Genomic DNA, 16,565 nt, shown 5'->3' with positions numbered 1-16,565 from the left:
TTAACCCTCTTAATATATTATATGGTATATAATATATTAATAGTTTATATATATGCATCAATAGTTAAAATTATAAAATCATGTAATACTATATCTTTTATTATAATCTATATCATAATAGTTATATATATATATATATATTAATATTTTTAAAATATATTATATTATATTTATTATATGTATTAATAATATACTAATTTAATATATTAATTTAAGATCAGTTTAGGTGATCGATTTCAATAATAGTTATATAATATATTATATTATTACTATTAAAATTTAATTTTATAGCTTTTAATAATTATTAGTTTTATATATTTATTATAATATATAATTATATAATTAAAGATATTTTATATTAAATTAATGTTTTAAATATTTATTGCACTTTATAATTAAACATAAAAAATCATTATTAATTATTTTTCCTATTAATAAAATTTTAAAATAAATATGCAATGTTTATGAATATATTTTCAAAAATAAAGAATTATCTTTTTTTTTAAGTAAATCATAAAATTATATTAATTATTAATGTCAATTATTATTGTTCAGTTATAAATTTAAATTTTTTCAAGCTTTGGGTTAGATTTATCTTGCGCTTGGGCCAAATTAGTCTCAGTCTCAGATCTATTATGGGCTAGGATCTGTCGGACTCAGATTTTCTCGAACTTGAGCTTTCTTAGACTCAGATTTTCTTGAGCTCGAGTCTATTTTCTGAGCTTTATAATTTAGATACCATTTGTGGTTTAAACCATTATTATATGACTTATCAAAGCCACCCTTAATGCAAATATAAATCATTTTCCTTGCCTGTGAGCAGTATATGAGCAAACGTTACCGAGAAAAAGAACTTACTGAAAATTCATGAAAGCAGTACCACACCACTAAAATGTAAATGAAGATGGAAACAATCTGCTTGAAAAAGAAGGTACATGAATTAAAGCATCTGAGCATATTCCAGTTTTTTAACAACTCATCGACCTTATTAATTCGAAACTTTCAAGAATAACTATTGGAAGTAGCTAAAGACAAGTTTTCCATGCCAGAGAAGCAATGGTTCACCCACTTTCCAATGTGTGATCACAGTCACAGAGGACACAGGAAAGTACCATGCTCCCTCTGTTCATTCCAATTCTCAATCTGGCATCAATTTCAGCATCATCCAGGATGTTAAAATGGGAAACACGAGTTTAATAAAATGGCTTAAGTTATCAATACTTCCTTTACAAGTAACTCTTGATACAAGCACTGTAGTTATTAAAGAAGAATCACAATAATTTACAAAACTGTTCCTAAACCAATAACATGTTCAAGTAGACACTTCATTCATATTTGTAATAAACATCATCAGCCAAATCAATGATAATTCTACCAATATGACGTATAGAGCAGCTTGTAGTATACTAACATGCTACATCACTTCTGATAGTGAGAAAGAAAAAGAACAGAAGCACAATAAAGGGCACACCTGGTGAGCAATAAAAGCACCTATAATTTACTTATGCCCTTACTGTCAGAGTTTCAAGTTATTTCCTTAAGAATAACATATTTCTATATGAATCAGTTGATATCTGAAAGTACAGAATATGTAACAAGCTTCATCAACAGAGACATGACGTATACAAGGCATATTTGCCTGTGAACAATAGAGCTTTGTACTACAAGCTAGGAGAATAAAAAGCACATGATATAAAGCTTATATACAGCATCAATTCCATTGCAACAAGGCAAACTCTGGTTTACTTATGACGATAAGAAAAACTAGGTATACTCACCCATTCACCAGGACAAAGAGAACGGTAGTATTAGGCAAATTTTTCGCATTGATGACTCTTCATCCTTTGCAGCCAAGCACCTGTAATTGATTCTAAGATTATTAAAAGAAAGAGGGGGGGAGGGAACATTTGATAGTTTCCTAACAAGAAGTGTACCTGTGAAACTCAATGTAGCGGCCGAAACGATGTCTAGTTTGATTTGTTGTACGGAAAAGAAAGTCAGCTGGGGCCGTTTTCAGTTCAATCTGGGACAATATACAAGGAAAAAATGGTGTGGAAGAAATGTCAGAGTTCAAAGTGAAACTTCCAATTATGACAGCGCAAAATCATTGTCAAAGCAAAAGAGAAATTTGAAACCCTTTGCAGGGGTTATAGATTAATCTTTCAAGGAAATTATACGGTAGAATAAGTATAGAGAGATAACATTAGAAGCCAACTGGCATGAATATGTATAAAGAATTAGTCACAGCCAACAGGCTTCCAAGAGAAACATACAATAAAAGATAATTGAAGTTCCAAAATCCCACAAAAGGGTATCTGAAAACTCTCACTGCAGAATCAAAGTGTCATCTAATTCCCCACCAAACCATCAATTAATGTTCACAGACAAGGTCCATAATACCAGAACAGCCCCTAAAAGGAAAGCTGTCCAACATCACAAATTCCTTGAATCATAGATAAACCAAGAAATACATAAAAGTATCTGTATTAAGTCATTAAAAGAGAACAAACTAGTATTTGATTTTCCTGCTATACATTCCAACATAGAAAAAAGAAGGGTATAAACTAAAATTATAAACACCTTATGCTGGAAATTGACTTTCTGCTTGTAAATATCTAATTTCCTTTTAGATAATACTTTCAGTGGTATAAATCCACTACAGTAATCCAGTGTTCTTTGACTAATTCAGGAATGCCATAAAGCTTACTACTGTTAAGACTTTTGAGGTTATCATATGCTGCCCTAATTATAAGTAAGAATTGGATATCACCCGTGTCTACATTTCTTACATTTGCAGCAGTCTTTCTCCAAATTAAATTTCTATAAATTTTTATAATTAAAATTACAGACCATTTGACCTGTGAATGGATGCTAATTAGGAAAATGATAAAAATCGTGGATATAATGATGCCATTAGTGCTAGACACCGTAAATTTATGTGACATACGCATTAAAAATGACTTTTTTTTTTTTTGTTTTATAGATTTTTGCGTAATTTTTTTTTTATAAATTTTTGCGTACAGCAATGAACTTTCACATTCTTCTAAAATTCATAGTATTTCAATTCTTGTTCAAGCATTGGCAAGGAATGAGAACATTCACAATCAATGAGCAAAGAAGAAAAATCAGGTTTCGAATCTTTGATGGGCTACTTAAAAGTAGGCGAAACTCAAGCGAGGATAAATGGCACTAACACTAAAATTAAACAAACATAATACTATCTAACTAAAATCTATCTAATTACTAAAACCCAATATTAAACTTAGTAATTCACTTAAAAAGAGCCTAAAACTAAGAGTGAATTTAACTCTAAAACATATATTAATTAAACACCTATCAAATTCGTTCCAACTGTCATTGTAATGTAATGTTATAATGTTTTTGTTCTAATATATGACAATGCACCATTGTTTGTCATATTTTTATTCCGATTTAATGCACACTACCATTTTAGTGTAATGTCTGCCAATAATTGTTTCAAAATGGTATGAACTTTGAACCAAAAGAAAAAAGAAGTTATAAACAACAATTAAATAGAAAGCCGACAAAATTAATTGAAGTTGGTTCGATTCGGTTAATTATTTTAACAAAAAAAGCTCAATTCAACTAAGGGTTTAGTTAATTATAGTTCAATTAACAATGGATCAAACTAACTATTTCAACACCCCTTAGATTAAATGTTTGAGAATATAAAACAAAATACTTGGAATTATTAAATATTATATCCAGAAATCATATTTACAGGCGCAAAAGTTGGGGACTAATATGCCATTCATCTTGTAATTGCTTCAAACGCAAGGAAGACCTAGTTCTTTCACCTTTCTGTATTCTAAAAGCATACATAGTTTCAATTGAACAGTTTAGCGTGCAATGGATACCGAGTTGCTAATTTGAGGGTAAAATATGGGATGCCCATATTGTAATCTGTGGTGCTTTATTAACTGCTGATATCTTTAACAGCATAAAGCTAACAATCCAGGGTCAAGGTGAGGCTTTCAAGGCAGCTTCGCCTAGTTTACCTCTGAGCAAGTGATGGATCGTAGGGTGCTCCCCAAACTGAGCTAGGGACAGTTTGACTACCGGTTGCAGCAATAGCAGCTGGAACATTGGTACTATTACCATAAGGGATTAGGCCCTCTACTGGCCCAAGACCTGTCTGCATTACAGGCCGACTGTAGCCATCAAAATAGGTGGTGCCACCTTGAAAAGGTGGTGCATATGAAGGATCAGGATTCATGTAGCCACCAGCATATGGTACCATTCCTATTTGTGTTAAAGAACACAACATCAATGCAAGTGTTAGCAGAGGGAAAAGGTGGGAGAAAAAGTAAAGAAGCAGCCAGATTGTGTGCCAAGTACCATTTATATGGGAAAAGAAAGTTACCATTCATTTTCTTCTCAGCACTCAAGACTTCAGCGCGTAGCTTTTCAACTTCTTTTGCCATCCGGATTAGATTCTTCTCCATAGCTTGCATTTGCTCCACCTGCTCTATGTTTGACTCTTTTTCATGCTGAAATGTAACGCTACATTTAAACAAATTCAAAAAAGTAATCAGAGCCTACTTCTTGGCAACTATATGGTGGTGGAAAGCCCCACAAATGAAATATGAAACAAAGAGATCTTGAAGTAAGCAACATGATTATTTTGCTTGCTTGAACATTTGCGTAACCTATGACTCTGGGCTCACAGAATAATTTTTTGATAATCAATCTATAAATCTGGTGCTATCAAGGCTTATTACAACCATTTCCATCTATTGATTACTTAAAACAGCATGCCACATTAAAGCTGGAGCATGGGGCAATAATAACAATCGGCATATTCAACATGCCAATTTTTTTAACAGTTACCAAGCAGTTTATAATTCAGATGAACAATAGAGCAAATAAATCATATTTAAAAGTTACGGAGCTCTTGCAAGAATTTGAATGACCAAATGCAGTTACAAAGTCCCGTGGTATTCTTTCAGGACAAACACTATCATATTAATAACAAAACATTTTACCACAATAACAGTGAATATTGCAGCAAAATATTTTCAATATGATAACTTACTGAAGGGTTCCAGACACCAAGCAACAAAATGATTGTTTAACTCACCGTAATCTGTGGTGCTCTTTCCTCAAATCTTCAAGTTCAGCATGTAACTCCGGCAGACACTTAACATCAGAACGAGTTTTTACCAACTCCTGCGAGGCCTGTTGAATTTGGGCAATTAACTCTTGTCTCACTTTGACTAAATTTTGTGCCTCAATAAGTGCCTGTTGCAACTCCTTTTTAACACTCTCACCAACCCGAATATCCGGTTCCATTTTTGCAATCTTTTCCTGCAGAACCCTGATCTGAATATCGCTCTCATTCTGGATGCTTCTAATGTGTTCCTTGAGTTTCTGTGCTTCATGACGAGCAGCCACAACATCCTCCCTCAACGTGACATGACTAGCTGTCAATCTGTGATTGTCTCTAGCAAGTTGCTCAATTTCTGCAGCCTGAGAAGCAATCTTGTTCTCTAAAAGCTCAGGTCGTAGAAGTGGCTCCAAAGCCCCACGAGCAGCAGAAGGACCTGAGCCAGCAAGTGAACCATGTCGTATCGCACTTGGAGCCTGGATGGAACGTCCCTCATACGCTGATCGGATTTTTCTAGAATCCATCTGTCTCAGAATCCACTCAGACTAGGTCACATGTAAATGGTAATCTAGATAGTGAACACCTTAGGTATGGATACTAACTGCTCTTCTTTTCTTTGGTAAAGAGAGAAAAAGGGCGAGGGTCAGTCACAGGAATGAAGGCCACGTATATGATAATGGAGAAAAGAGCTTACCCTTCTACAACCACATTATAGGAACAAAATTTTGAAAGACCAAGTACCCCCAAACTACAACCAAATTGTATAAAGAGAAGCCCTGATACAGGTCACAGAAGGAAGAATGTCCTTCAAACTATACCCAACGGAAAAAAAGGAAAAAAAGAAAAAGAAAACTACAGCAAAATTGTATGATGTGCAGCGTAGAATCCTCTCTCAATTAGAAAATAATTGCCAAGAAACATACAAGCCTCCTTTTCTTTCTTTCTATTCTCTAACTTCTATTGGATGGATTTAACTCTATAATACATCTAGCAACAACAATATAATTCAACTCCATTTATCAGATTAATTCAAATACAAGACAATAACTATTTAGTTGTTTAGAAAATAGCATGACTCATAATAAAAACAGAAATGAACTATGATTCTCACAGTGAGGAGTCATCTACATGCATCACTACCTTCGTTACCCGGACTCGGCAATTTGGGGTGCAGTATCGGTGTCGACACGATCCGACACGGATTCCGACAGAGATCCGGCAAAAACCAGCGGACACGGCGGTGGGTGAGAATTGAGATGAGAAGAGAAGAGGAAAAAAACTGATTTGCAGAGACGAGAGAGGAGATGAACGATGGGAACGATGGTAGGAGGAAGATGATAACAAGAAAGAGAAATGACTTTTCAAAAAAATGAACAAAAACAAATTAGGGTGTAATTTATAAATCAAAAACTAATTTAGGTGGTAAACCATTAGGTTATGAATTTGTGGAAAGGGGGAAGAATAAGTGGGCTGCTTAATATCCCACGGATAACAATCCGTTTCTTGCCCGTTTTACACTCTTACTTGATTTCTAGTTTTAACTTTACAATTTCTTTTTATAACTAATTTGATTTTGTAATAAAATTTTTTAAACTAAATTTTATTAAATAATTATTATTTGTTTAATATTCCAAGATAATTGTTATACCGTTATTCAAATCTTACCTATGGCGCACTCAAAGAGCTTCAAGTGAGTACTTGAGGATGGCCCTTTACCACCATCTGCCATGTCGTCTTTAGCTAATTCAACCCCCCAAATCGACTTTCCACCACAAGCTACTCGTTAATAGAAGAGACACCATCCCTCCATCTAGCCACTCATTCGTTATGGTTAGGCCACCTACTTTTTAGTGTAAGCACTCCTTTCGGGGACTATTGGGACCCATCTGGACATAACAACTTTATATTGCCTGAGAAAATAACAGAGAGGCCCCAATATGCACGTCTCTCAGTACTCCATGATGGTAACCACCTTTCCACGTCATGCAAGTAGCCAAGCGGATCTCGCTTATAAATACCCTCTTAAACGATAAGAAAATGATCTTCCCCTTTGAGCAATCCTTGAATCCTTACCCTCACCGCAAATCAACCTCCTTAACTCGCACAACCATCTTCTTGTCCTCTTGTCTTTCTCAGCTCTTCCCCTTCTTAGGTGAACCAGCCTTCATTCATACTACCACAACTTCCTTATTGTCTTGTCCCTTGTTTGTATTTAGTATCAATAATTGATTTGGTGAACGTGGACGACCTACAATGACTTTTTCTCAGAATGATGCTCCTATCAACTCGACAAACCCAGCCAACTCCCTCTGTAACAGCTCGATTTTGGTTAAATTGGAATAGTAGTTTCAGAACCACAAATTCGATGTCAAAAAATCATTTTAATATTATTTTATGTGTTTATAGCATGATAGTATGTATGTGTGAAAGTTTCGTAAAGAAATTTTACTGTTTGAATGCTTAAAATTCGGTAAAAAGGACTAAATCACGTAAAATGTAAAATGCATGTTTTGTTAGTTAAATGTGTCAAATAGCTTTGGCTTTTAATTATGGTGGCCTTAAATGGTAATTAGACCATTAAAATGGTGGGTGGACAATATTGGACATTAATATGATGATTTTAAATGGTTTATAATAAGGTTAATAAAGTAATTTAGTATTAAATGATGAATTAAATTAAAGAAAAACAAGATATCATCTTGTTTTCTTCTTTACTTAGCCGAAAGTAGAAATAAAACACCATTAAAAGGGTTTCAAAATTTCGGCACATTCCTAGCTTGATTAAGGTACGGTTTTAGCTCAGTTTTTGATGATTTTTATGTTTTTGTAATCGTTGCAACTCAATCTAGCTAGCCCGTATCTTTAATTTCGAAACCGTTAAAGATTTTAAGAGTTTCCATTTTTGAATCTATGTGTTCTTTGATATTTAATGTTGAAATATGAAAGCTTGATGATAGATTTTCATGTTTTGTAAAGTGATTTTTAATGAAAATGCATAATAGGGATTAAATTGTGAAATGTGCAAATTATGTGGTTGAAATGTGAAATAAATGAAAGTTTTGGGCTGCTAGGAACCTATAAATAATTCGGCCAAGCTTGGGTTTATTGAAATTATGTGAATTTTGTGTTTCGAGAAATAAGGACTAAATTGTTAAAAGTGTGAAAGTTTAAGGGCTAATGTGGAAATAGACCTAAATGTATGTTTTGGACTAAATTGAATGAATGGCTGACTAAATAAGTTAATTTTGAATTCATATAGATCAAAAAAGAACGAATTCGGATTTAGATCGGGGAAAAAGTAAGGTTATCGAGTAGTCGACCCTATCCGTCAATTCTAAATACGAGGTAAGTTCGTATGTGATTACTACATTATAAATGTATGTTAAAATGCTTTAATATTGCATAATTTGTTAAAATGGGATTATGGATAATGCATGAATTGTGAAAACGACTTTACAAATGTATTCGATAATAGAAACGAAAAGTGTGAAAGCCTGGTTGAACCTTAAGAATAGTTTTGAATACTATTGACATGTCAATAAGTGATACGTTGAGTTGGCTTAGGGCTATGATATTAGCATTTCGGGTGCATATTTTACTGATTTGGCTTCGGGCCATGCATATCGGATGATTTGGCTTCGGGCCATGATAATAGTTTTTTGGATAATTTATCTTAATTTGGCTATGGGCAACGGTATAGGTACTTATCGTACAAGACTCCTGAGTATCTGATTTCTATTCCAAATGGTTCAATGGGTGAACGAACGACGTGGTTGAGGAAGAGGTTAGTACAAAGTGATACATGTATGTACAGAACCTATTCGAGTATTAAATAGTGAAAGTTCGATGAGATGGTATTTGATCATGTTTTGAGACATAAGAAAGGTTTGTAGTTAATGTGTATATGGTTTTGTCATGTGTAATTGGTTGATTTGCATTGATTCGATGAATTAAGTTATTCACATACGAGCTTACTAAGCTATGAAGCTTACTTCTTGTTATTTTTCTATATTTTATAGTGAATCAAGGCTAGCTCGGATCCGGGAGTCGTCGGGAACATCATCGCACTATCAAACATCTAAGTTGGTACTTTTGAGTTAAGCTTTGAGTATATGGCATGTATAGGGACTTTGATCATTATGGTATATGTGAAGCTTATGAAGTTAGCCATTTAAAATGGCTTGTAAATGTATATGTTTTGGTTTGTATATATAGCCATAAGTGATGGCTTATTTTTGTATGTTTTGGTATGAATGTGGTTATGGTTTTATAGTTGCTCAAATGGTTAATTGATTTGTGGAGTATAAATGCTGGAGAAATGCCTTGATAAAATATGATTTTAGATGTTGTGTTGGTTATTTGTAGGGTAAGTTATGTATGTGTAAATTATGGTAAATGATCCATATTGTTTGATATTGTTTTGGCATGTATTTGGCTAAGTAAATGGTAGTGATTTGAGATTTGGAATAGATGAAATTATAATGATATGAATTGTACATTTGGTAGATGATTTTGGCTACCTAATTGTATGATGAAATTGTACCATTTGCTCTTTTATAGGTATAATTGGTTTAGTGGCAAAATGGCTTGGCAAATAGCCTATTTTTGTCCACGCGAGTAGAGACACGGTGTCTCAGCCGTGTGTGACACACGATCATGGTACACAGCTGTGTGTCCCCTGAAGCTCTCTTTAAAATCAAGTCAGTGAGTTACACGGCCTAGACACACGGACGTGTGATCGGCCGTGTGGCCAAGTCAGTATACCCTCAAGTTTTCATACGGCCTAGCACACGGGCGTGTCCTCGGCCATGTGATACAAGTCAGTATGTATGCCCTGTTTCCACATGGCCTGAAACACAGGCGTGTCTGGAGCCGTGTGAGGCACATAGCCCGTTCACACGGGCATGTGACCCCTGTATGGTTGAAATTTTTCTAAGCTTCCAAAATTTTCATATGTTATCGGTTTAGTCCCGAATCACACAATATGATTGTGTTGAATGATTTATGAGAATGAATGATTTATGTTTGATAAATGTATGCTATATATTGTGAATTGATCGGTAATACCTCGTAACCCTACTCTGGCGATGGATACGGGTTAGGGGTGTTACACCACCAACCCAGCAAGCTCCTTTACTCTGGCAAATCCTATCAACCTTGTAAACTCTAAGCTCCCTCTAACCCTAAACCTCACTAAGAATGCTCCATTGGATTAGTTATCGAACCAACATTTCCTGTCGCTCTCTCAACCTTTTTCATCCTTTTGCGCAGTTCATGGCAACCCTCAACACTCTCTTGGCCTCCAACCCATCTACATCTGTCCCACCTACTACCCCTGTCCTACTAGTAGTCACCAAGTTACACCCATCCTCTAACATCTCCTCCATTGACCCTAGAAAACAACTCGGCCAATACTTCCAACAAGCCATTGCCTATTTTTCTGTTCAACCATCATCCCCATCCCCGCGGATCAAGCCTCTCAGCAGTAATAATCATCTAGATTTCAACATGTCAATAAGATGCAAGAAAAAAAATTAGGCGCATGGAAGAACAACTCATTGAGTAACAGCACTAAGTCCAAGAGCAGTAGGAGCGTCATCATCTCCTTAACCATACGAATGCCAATAATAAGTAGATAATTACCGACCTCACGTAGTTAGAGATGCTGCCAGAAGAAATGGTCCACTGCCTTGCAACCACCTAGAAAATTCTACTTAATCCACCTTCCGCAGAAATAAAAACAAAATCCATCATAATGATATGATTGCTAAAGAAATTCACCCAGCCAATCCTCAGGCTCGAGACGCTCTAAACAATCTTTCTTTCATAGAGGAGCAGATTGCGACCAACAAGTTAGAATTGTTGCAAGAGGTTGTGTGTCTAAAGCTAAAGAGACTTCTTGAAGTTACTCTATCGAGCCCTTTGTCCTCAGAAATGTTAACCTACAATCTCTCTACCTCATTCAATTTTTCGAAGCTCTCCTACAATGGCATAGGCAACTTAGAGGAAATCCTAGCCTATTATAACAACCACATGAGCATCATCGGTGCCTTTGATGCTGTTAAATGCAGGGCTTTCTCCATGACTCTCTCACACATTACCCGACAGTGGTACCTGTCATTGCCTCAAGGTTTCATCTAGTCCTTTTGATTAATTGGTCAGGTTATTCATTAGTAGATTTTTTGCTAACAAAACTTTTCAGCAATCTCTTGTCTACCTTATGTCCACCCGTCAAAGACAAAACGAGTCACTTAGTAACTTTATAAGAAGATTTAATGCAACAACTATTGTCGCAAAAGGGATTTATGATAATTTGGCCATTCAAGCCTTTATGGCTAGCACCACAAACCAAAATTTGAAGTACCACATCATTAATAACCCCTCGTACAAATTGTCTACTTTACATGAGATGGCGTACCATTTTTTCAAATATGTTGCAATGGTAAAGGATCATGTCAAGTCATCAATAGCCAATCTTATTAGTCGTTTAAATTCACCCATTTAAAATATTTCTTAAGAAGCACAAATTTTCACTTCTTCTTACTTCTCCCAAGTTCCCTTTATATATCCACTTCTAATTCACTTTAATTTACCCAATCAAAGCTTACTCTATAAATTTTCCTCACTTTCTCACAAACCAAATGCTCTTCATTGCCACTCAAAGTGTTCTTCCAATGGCTCGTACCAAGCAAACAGCTAGGAAATCAATTGGTGGCAAGGCTTCTCATAAGTAGCTACCCACAAAGGTAACTTGTAAATTAGCTCCGGCAACCGGAGGAGTGAAGAAGCCTCACCGATCCAAGCCTGGAACTATGGCTCTTAGAGAAATCAAGAAGTACTAGAAAAGCATTGAACTCCGGATAAGGAAGCTCTTGTTCCAGAGGTTGGTGAGGGAAATCACTCAAAATTTCAAAATCGATTTAAGGTTCAAAAGTAGTGTTGTCATTGCTCTTCAAGAAGTTCCTAAGGCTTATCTCGTTGGGCTTTTCGAGGATATTAATCTCTGCACTATTCATGCTAAAAGGGTTATAATCATGCCTAAGGATATTCAACTTGCTAGGAGGATTAGAGGAGAGAGAGCTTAGATAATTTGTTTGTTTTTACTTTTTAGTTGATAAAATGCCTATGATCAAAGGAAACCTAAGCTTAATTTGCTTTCTTAGCAAATATTGATGTAAATCGGTGAAATTCTATTTAAGTCATTAGGTTGTTAAAATCATTGTTGTATGGTCTTTTTTATTTTCACCGTTTGCACCAATCAAAAGCTTTTTTGTTTCCCTTCTCTTTAATAGTTCAATTTTTTTTCATGAAATAACTTTGAACATCACGAGTCTACGAATTAAAATCCAAACAGCTTTCTTATCCGATATCTAACATTAATCATCAGATCGACTTGAATTTAAGGTATATTCTTTTACTTATTAATGACTACTAATTTACCGTACTAATTGTTGAATCGTTGCTTGAAGCTCACTAACTAGACTTTAAAAAAAAAAAAACTTAACAACTCAATGACTTAAATGAGAACTTTCAGATAGTTTATTGTTTAAATGAAAACTTTTGAATAATTCAATGACTATTTTATAACATTTTATAATCTTTTGAAGTTAAGTGATCAAAACATATATTTTACTAATAGGTTATATTAAAGTTATCCAAATTTAATCTAATTATAATAGCAATTTTGTATTTTATTTAATATGTTTATTATATATAGGTATAAGTCACACATTACTAATAGAAACAAATTCAATCCTATAATATAAATATTAGTTGAGCATTCTTGATCAATTCATGAAATGCTAGATTCATTTATTATATTCTTTTGGTAAAGAACATTCCATGTCAATATCATACTTTTAACATGGTCTATCAACAAGCCTTTAAATTCATGTGCTACATGCTAAAAGAAACAAAAGGCATTAAATTCATGGTAGACAATCACTAATGTTTGACCGTCTTCAAGATTTACAATTTTGGTGACCATCACCAATTGGGATAAGCTTCAACTTTTTTTCTTTTCTTGGGTGTTTCGGATGGAGATAAGCTCTCAGCCATTTTGAAACGCACATTCAAGCGAAAACAAAATAAGGAAGTGACACTGTGACAGCAACAACAACAAACGAAACTTATTTATTTATTTGACAGCTAATCCACTTTCACATTAATTCCTAAGTAATTTCTATCTGTATAGCTTTGCGAGAGAAGGGCTAATCTAAAAAAGAACGATTTTAAGTAGGATTTAACATATAAAAAGACATAAATTTCAGAAAAAAAATATTAAATCATATTTGGCTAAATAAATTAAATATGTCAGAAAAAATTATATGTCCAATTTTTTAATTTAAGGAAATATATCGTTTTTTAAAACATAGTGTAAAAGTGCATCTAGTTGGGTGATGCGTTTTCCTCTTAAGTTGTATTTTTGAATTTTTAATATAATTAGTTTGTTTGATTAAATGATTAAATATTAGTGATTTTATCCTTTAGTCTAAAGTTCGATTCTCTTCCACTCACATTTTTATTTTTAATTTCATGCTATTTTAAGTTTTTTATTTTTAATTAATATTTTTAACATATGAACTCTATTAGTTTAATAGTTAAATAATAATAATTTCAACTTTGAGTCTTAAGTTTAATTCTTCTTTCAAATACATTTGTAATTTTTATTTCATATTGTTTCAAGTTTTTATTTTTAATTAATAAATATATTTTTTCAAATTTTATTTTTAATTAATAAATCTTCTATTTATAAAATCAAATAATTATTAAAAATATAATTATTTTAGTATATATAATTTTATATATGTAATACTTATTTTTCAATCCATATCATGAGTGTAGTAAATTTTAGTATTATATATTTTTGTATGTGTATCTAAAATATTTGAAATATCATACTCACAATGTAGATGAAAAACAATGATATTTGACGTAATTTACATATAAAAATAATAATTTCACTTTATAATATTAGAAATTATCATACCCACAATATACGTGGAAAAAATATTTGACATATAAATATTATATATAAAAAATTAGTTGATATTTATATTATATATAAATGAGTTATTAATTTCAAATATTTTTAACATAACTATATATGTAAAATATATCTTATTATTATATAATTACGGGATTTTTACTATAATCATACTAAAAAAAAACCAAAATAGGATGCCTTGAAAATTATATACGAAAATAGGCTATTCCAAGTGGTGGAGGGTGGTGGATAGGCGGCACCACCCTCAAATTTCTGCCATTTTTGACCTTCTTCATGTAAAAAAAAAACTATAGGTCAGAAAAAAAAAAATATAGGTTGAGGGTACCCCATAAGCGGCACTGGTTGAGGGTACCCCATAAGCGGCACTGGTTAAGGGTACCCCATAGGCGTGCCGATGCTGCTGCCATGGAAGAAAAAGAGAAAAAGAAGAAGAGGGAGGCGAGAAAGGAAAGAAAGAAAGAAAAAAAGAGAGAGGCAAGGAAAGAGAAAAATAAGGAAAAAGAATTAAATGAAAGGAAAGTTTAGGGAATAGGGAAAAATAATTAAAGTTTTTAAAAGGTAACTTTTTTATAAAATTTAATTTGTATATACAAACAATAAAGAAATATTATTATAGAAATATTATAAATTTATAAACTATAATATTTACATATACAAATAATATAGAAATATTATTATCGGTAAATATTTAAGTTTACAAAATTGTAATATTTATTTTATTTTCTCTTAGTTTATTCAATAGAAATATTATATGTACAATTGTATGTATTGTTATTTTAAAAATAAATTATAAATCAATAAAAATATAAAATAAATGCAAATATACCTTAATAACTCTTTTAACTAAATAATACACTATAAAATAAATTTAAAAATAAATTCCAATTAAATTCCAATTAAATCAACAATAATAATTAAATTAAATTAAATTTTATAACAAAAAATTATATTTTTAACACTTTAATTATTCTTGTAAAAACAGAAAAGAAAAAGAAATAATAATTACAGCAATTAAAGCAGGTTAAATTATTCTTTCCTAAACTCTAAACTTTCCTTTCATTTAATTTTTTTCCTTATTTTTCTCTTTCCTTCCCTCTCTCTTCTTTCTTTTTTTCTTTCTTTCGTTCCTTTCCCGCCGCCCTCTTCTTCTTCTTCTTCTTCTTCTTCTTCTTCCATGGCAGCAGCACCGGTGCTGCTTATGGGGTACACTCAACCTATATTTTATTATTTTTTTCCGACCTATAGTTTTTTTTTTTACCTGCAAAATGTCAGAAAATGGCAAAAATTTGAGGGTGGTGCCGCCTATGCACCACCCTCCACCACTTGGAATAGCCTATTTTCGTATATAATTTTCAAGACATCCTATTTTAGTTTTTTTTGGTATTATTATAGTAAAAATCCCTATAATTACATATTTATTATTTGATTTTACGAATAAAAGAGTTATTAATTAAAAATAAAAAAGCTTGAAATAAAAATAAAAATTACAAATGTGTTTAGAAGAGGAATTGAATCTAGGACTCAAAATAAAATTATTATTTAATTTTTAACCAAAAGAACTGATATACTAAAAATTAATTAAAAATAATAAAAGATTAAAATAACATGAAATAAAAAATACAAACGTGAGTAGGAGGTGAATTAAACTTAAGACATAAGGACAAAACTACTAACATTTAACTATATGACCAAATAAACTAATAACCACAAAACTACTAACATTTAACTATCTGACCAAATAAATTAATAAACAGTTGGACGCGTTTTCACGCATCCTATAAAAAAAGGACATATTTTTTTAAATTTTAAAAAATCAACTTATTTTATTAAATAACTTGTTCTTTGTTCGACATATTTAATTAATTTAACCGAAAATGTACTAGCGTTGGACTCTATTCAAAATAGATAAAAGCTATGGATTGGGAGGACATTAAACTTACATGTGGTTTGGTATTTTTTTAAAAAATTAAATGTTAAATTTTTAGTATTACTTTTATTAAGTATTGAATTACTAATTAAGTACTTAATATAATTTTGTTGCTTGAAAATCAATCTTGATGTTCTAAATATATTTATTTTTTAATTTTAATTTTATTAGTATATTATTTTTGTATAATTTTGAATAAAATAAAATATAGTAATTTGAATGTCTTTTTCTAAATAGAGATTATTTATTTTAAATATAATTTTATAAAAATAAAATCAACTTAGCAATTTCAATGTTAAGTGATAAGCAACCATCTACCTATTTATTTGTTCAATAGATTTTTGGTTAAAATTTTATTTCAAATAAAAAATAAATGGGTTAGTATTTGAGAGTGTATTTTTTTTATTCATAAGTAATATTAAAAACTTGACATGTGTCTCTCTTTTAAAATATTTATTTTTAATATTTTACCATACACTTGTCAACCCCTAACCCTAATGATG

General features: G+C 32.1%; 2 protein-coding genes and 1 pseudogene across 6 annotated transcripts; 1 reads left to right on the top strand and 2 right to left on the bottom strand.

Moving 5' to 3' along the window:
* Positions 1–1,089: 1,089 nt before the first annotated feature.
* On the bottom strand, positions 1,090–3,843 carry LOC128295460 (cytochrome c oxidase subunit 6b-2-like). The gene is given in 5 exon segments (XM_053031045.1): positions 1,090–1,143; positions 1,779–1,827; positions 1,829–1,858; positions 1,935–2,081; positions 3,743–3,843. Coding segments are annotated over 5 exon segments (381 nt in total).
* On the bottom strand, positions 3,681–6,652 carry LOC108453863 (protein FLX-like 4). Of its 5 annotated transcripts, none has more exons than XM_017753316.2 (5): positions 6,269–6,652; positions 5,823–5,904; positions 5,102–5,742; positions 4,385–4,524; positions 3,681–4,263 (listed from the first exon to the last, which is right to left on the bottom strand). In XM_017753316.2, the coding sequence occupies exons 3-5, from the start codon at positions 5,650–5,652 to the stop codon at positions 4,016–4,018; spliced, it is 939 nt and encodes a 312-aa protein (XP_017608805.1). In that variant the 5' UTR covers positions 5,653–5,742; positions 5,823–5,904; positions 6,269–6,652; the 3' UTR covers positions 3,681–4,015. The 5 variants fall into 5 exon arrangements, with proteins under 5 accessions (XP_017608805.1, XP_052887157.1, XP_052887155.1 ...); XM_053031197.1 differs by having other exon boundaries at positions 5,102–5,652; XM_053031195.1 differs by having other exon boundaries at positions 5,102–5,904; positions 6,240–6,652.
* Positions 6,653–11,799: 5,147 nt separating this feature from the next.
* On the top strand, positions 11,800–12,213 carry LOC108481017 (uncharacterized; annotated as a pseudogene).
* Positions 12,214–16,565: the final 4,352 nt, after the last annotated feature.

The sequence above is a fragment of the Gossypium arboreum genome, chromosome 7 (assembly GCF_025698485.1).
Source record: "Gossypium arboreum isolate Shixiya-1 chromosome 7, ASM2569848v2, whole genome shotgun sequence".
Taxonomy (NCBI): Eukaryota; Viridiplantae; Streptophyta; class Magnoliopsida; order Malvales; family Malvaceae; genus Gossypium; species Gossypium arboreum.
The sequence above is the reverse complement of the archived record's forward strand: the minus strand, read 5'-3'. Positions and strand labels throughout refer to the sequence as shown.